Source organism: Pituophis catenifer, unplaced genomic scaffold (assembly GCF_029215685.1).
Source record: "Pituophis catenifer annectens isolate HBS135680 unplaced genomic scaffold, rPitCat1.0.hap2 SCAF_10, whole genome shotgun sequence".
Lineage (NCBI taxonomy): Eukaryota > Metazoa > Chordata > Lepidosauria > Squamata > Colubridae > Pituophis > Pituophis catenifer.
In genome coordinates, this window is record NW_027256890.1 from 19,963,268 (window position 1) to 19,965,967 (window position 2,700).

A 2,700-nucleotide genomic window follows, 5' to 3' on the forward strand; every position below is an offset into this window, starting at 1 on the left:
CATCCATCCGTCCGTCCGTCCGTCCCTTCCTTCCAGCCATCCTTCTCTTTTCCTTCCTGCCATCCTTCTCTTTCCTTCCTTCTTCCTTCCTTCCATCCTTTTCTTTTTCTTCCTTCCTTCTTCCCTCCTTCCCTCCCCTATTCTCTGCACTATTTTTCTTTCTACATTTCTTCTCATTTTCCCTTTTTTTACTTAATCAGATTTTTTGCTTTTTGCTTTGCTTTGCTTTTTGAATTTGTATACCGCCCTACTCCCGAAGGACTCAGGGCGGTGAACAGCCAGATTTGCTACTATTCAAACGTTTTAATAAAAATTTCATTTATTTTTGTTTTAAAAAAAAAGAAGCAACGCTTTTTCTTGACATGGACTCCCTGAGCCAGGCTGCACCCCCAAACTGTTCAGTCACACGCTGAACAATTGTTTACTGTCCATGGGTTATTTATGCTCCCGCAAGGGTCCCCGGTCAAAACTTCATGCCGTGTCGGGCGAGGTCGGCTCGGGCCTCTCGGATTTCGGCCTGCAGCTCGAGCGAGGCCTCCTGGCAGTCGTTGAAGGTAGCCAGGCGGTAGCCCACGACTCCCAGCGAGTAGCAGCCGAAGGTCACCAACAGGTAGGTCGGCAGGGCCCACAGCACTTGGTGCCAGCTTGGGGATAAGGGGTGAGATCCCACGAGATCCAGCATCAACGCAGCCCAGATGCCACCCAGGAGAGCCAGTGAACCAAGCCACTGCAGCAGTTTCGTCATGATCCTGAAAAACAGCAGAGAAAAAAAAAAAAAAAACAGTGAAAACTTGAGAGATTTACAAGTTTCTGCCTAGCCCGGTATATTTTCAGGACACCTCTGCCAAAATTTAAAATTTTTCTTTGCAAGTAAGTACAGGAAGGATTTTTAGCTTGGCCTCTCCCTATACCACCCACCCATCCTCCTTGCAAAATCTGGAATCAAGTCTTGAGTATTAAAAACAGGCCAGGAAAAGGACAGACGTCCCTGCCTGGCAGAGAGAAAAAATGGGTTTGAATATCAGTAGATAATATAGTAGATATATTGGAGATATATTAAGAGAGAGAAAAGTGTGGGAAAGGCAGGCGGAGGGGAAAAAATGGGTTTGAATATCAATAGATATTTAGTAGATATATTGGAGATATATTAAGAGAGAGAAAAGTGTGGGAAAGGCAGGCGGAGGGGAAAAAATGAGTTTGAATATCAGTAGATATTTAGTAGATAATATAGTAGATATCGGTAGATATATTAAGAGAGAGAAAAGTGTGGGAAAGGCAGGCGGAGGGAGAAAAAAAAACAACTTTCCAGACAAGACTACAAGTCCCACTAAACTCTTGTTGCCATTTGCCCAGGCAGATGGGAACTGGAGTCCAACCTCCGAAGGGCCAGGAACTTCTACCCAAACAAACCAAATTTTGCAATCCTTTCTTAACAGCGATGACAATATGTATATAGTAATATCATTATATATATATATATATATATTATAGATTAGTGGCTCAGTGGCTGAGCCTGTCGATCAGAAAGGCCGGCAGTTTGGCGGTTCGAATCCCTAGTACAGGTCTCCTGCGTGAGGAAGGGGTTGGACTAGATGACCTCCAAGGTCCCCTTCCAACTCTTATTCTGTTAATTAATCAGTGGTATTGCCTGGCTACAGGTGGCTCAGTGGCTATGACTGAGCTTAGGCAGTTTTAGCAGTTCGAATCCCTAGTACAGGGTCTCCTGCGTGAGCAGGGGTTGGACTAGATGACCTCCAAGGTTCCCTCCCAACTCTGTTCCTGTTAAAGATGTTATTATTTAACATACATTATTATATCTGTGCATTGCAATGGCACAATTATATCTATTATTATTATTATATCTACGATTACATCTCTGCCTCTAACAGCAACGGTTAAGATACCTTTACTATTATTATAGGATTATATTCGTGCATCTACTAATTGCAATGATCTATATAGTTATATATTTATTATTAGCAGCAATTAAAAAAAAAAAAAAAGCCCTCCCACCCTTTTCCAATTTTTTGCAACAATTGCAAAAAAATAAATAAATGCATAAAATAAATAAGCCTCCCCAGGGATAAACCCGCAACTGTCGACCCGCGCCCGCATTCTCACGACCCACCGACTCCGGGTGCAGCTCCGAGTTTTGCTTTTTTTTTCCCTTCCAGCTTCCCCGACTTCCCCGTCGCTCGCTGGTGACGTCACCCCCGGCCCCTGCCAATCACCGCGCCCGCTGAGCTGGGTGGCGCCGGTGGAGATGCCGGGAGTTGTAGTTTTTGTCCCCCCCTTTAACAAGTTTGATGTTTTTAAGCGGAAGGTGGAGAGGGAAGGCGGGTTCTTGAGCATGGGCAGAGTGCTGGGGAGGTGTTGATGCACTTTTTTGTGGGGAGTGGGGTCTGGCCAAGGTCTTCTTTTCTTTTTTTTCATTTAAGACTAACCCCCAACTCTCATTTAAACCTGTTGGAAGTTATTCTGGATAATAATAATAATAATAATAATAATAATAATAATAATAATAATAATAACAACAACAACAACAACAACAACAACAACAACAACAACAACAACAAGAATAATAGTAATATCATCATCATCATCATCATCATCATCATGTTGGCCTAGGTTTGCTCTGCAGAATCATGAGGACTGGAAACTTGGTTATAAGTGCTGTTTTTTTAAATGCTTCATGTGCAG

General features: G+C 43.1%; 1 protein-coding gene across 1 annotated transcript; it reads right to left on the reverse strand.

The window, feature by feature from the left end:
- Positions 1–301: 301 nt before the first annotated feature.
- Positions 302–2,185, reverse strand: DPM3 (dolichyl-phosphate mannosyltransferase subunit 3, regulatory). The gene is made up of 2 exons (XM_070950918.1): positions 2,129–2,185; positions 302–749 (listed from the first exon to the last, which is right to left on the reverse strand). The coding sequence occupies exon 2, from the start codon at positions 743–745 to the stop codon at positions 464–466; it is 282 nt and encodes a 93-aa protein (XP_070807019.1). The 5' UTR covers positions 746–749; positions 2,129–2,185; the 3' UTR covers positions 302–463.
- Between the last annotated feature and the right edge of the window lie 515 nt (positions 2,186–2,700).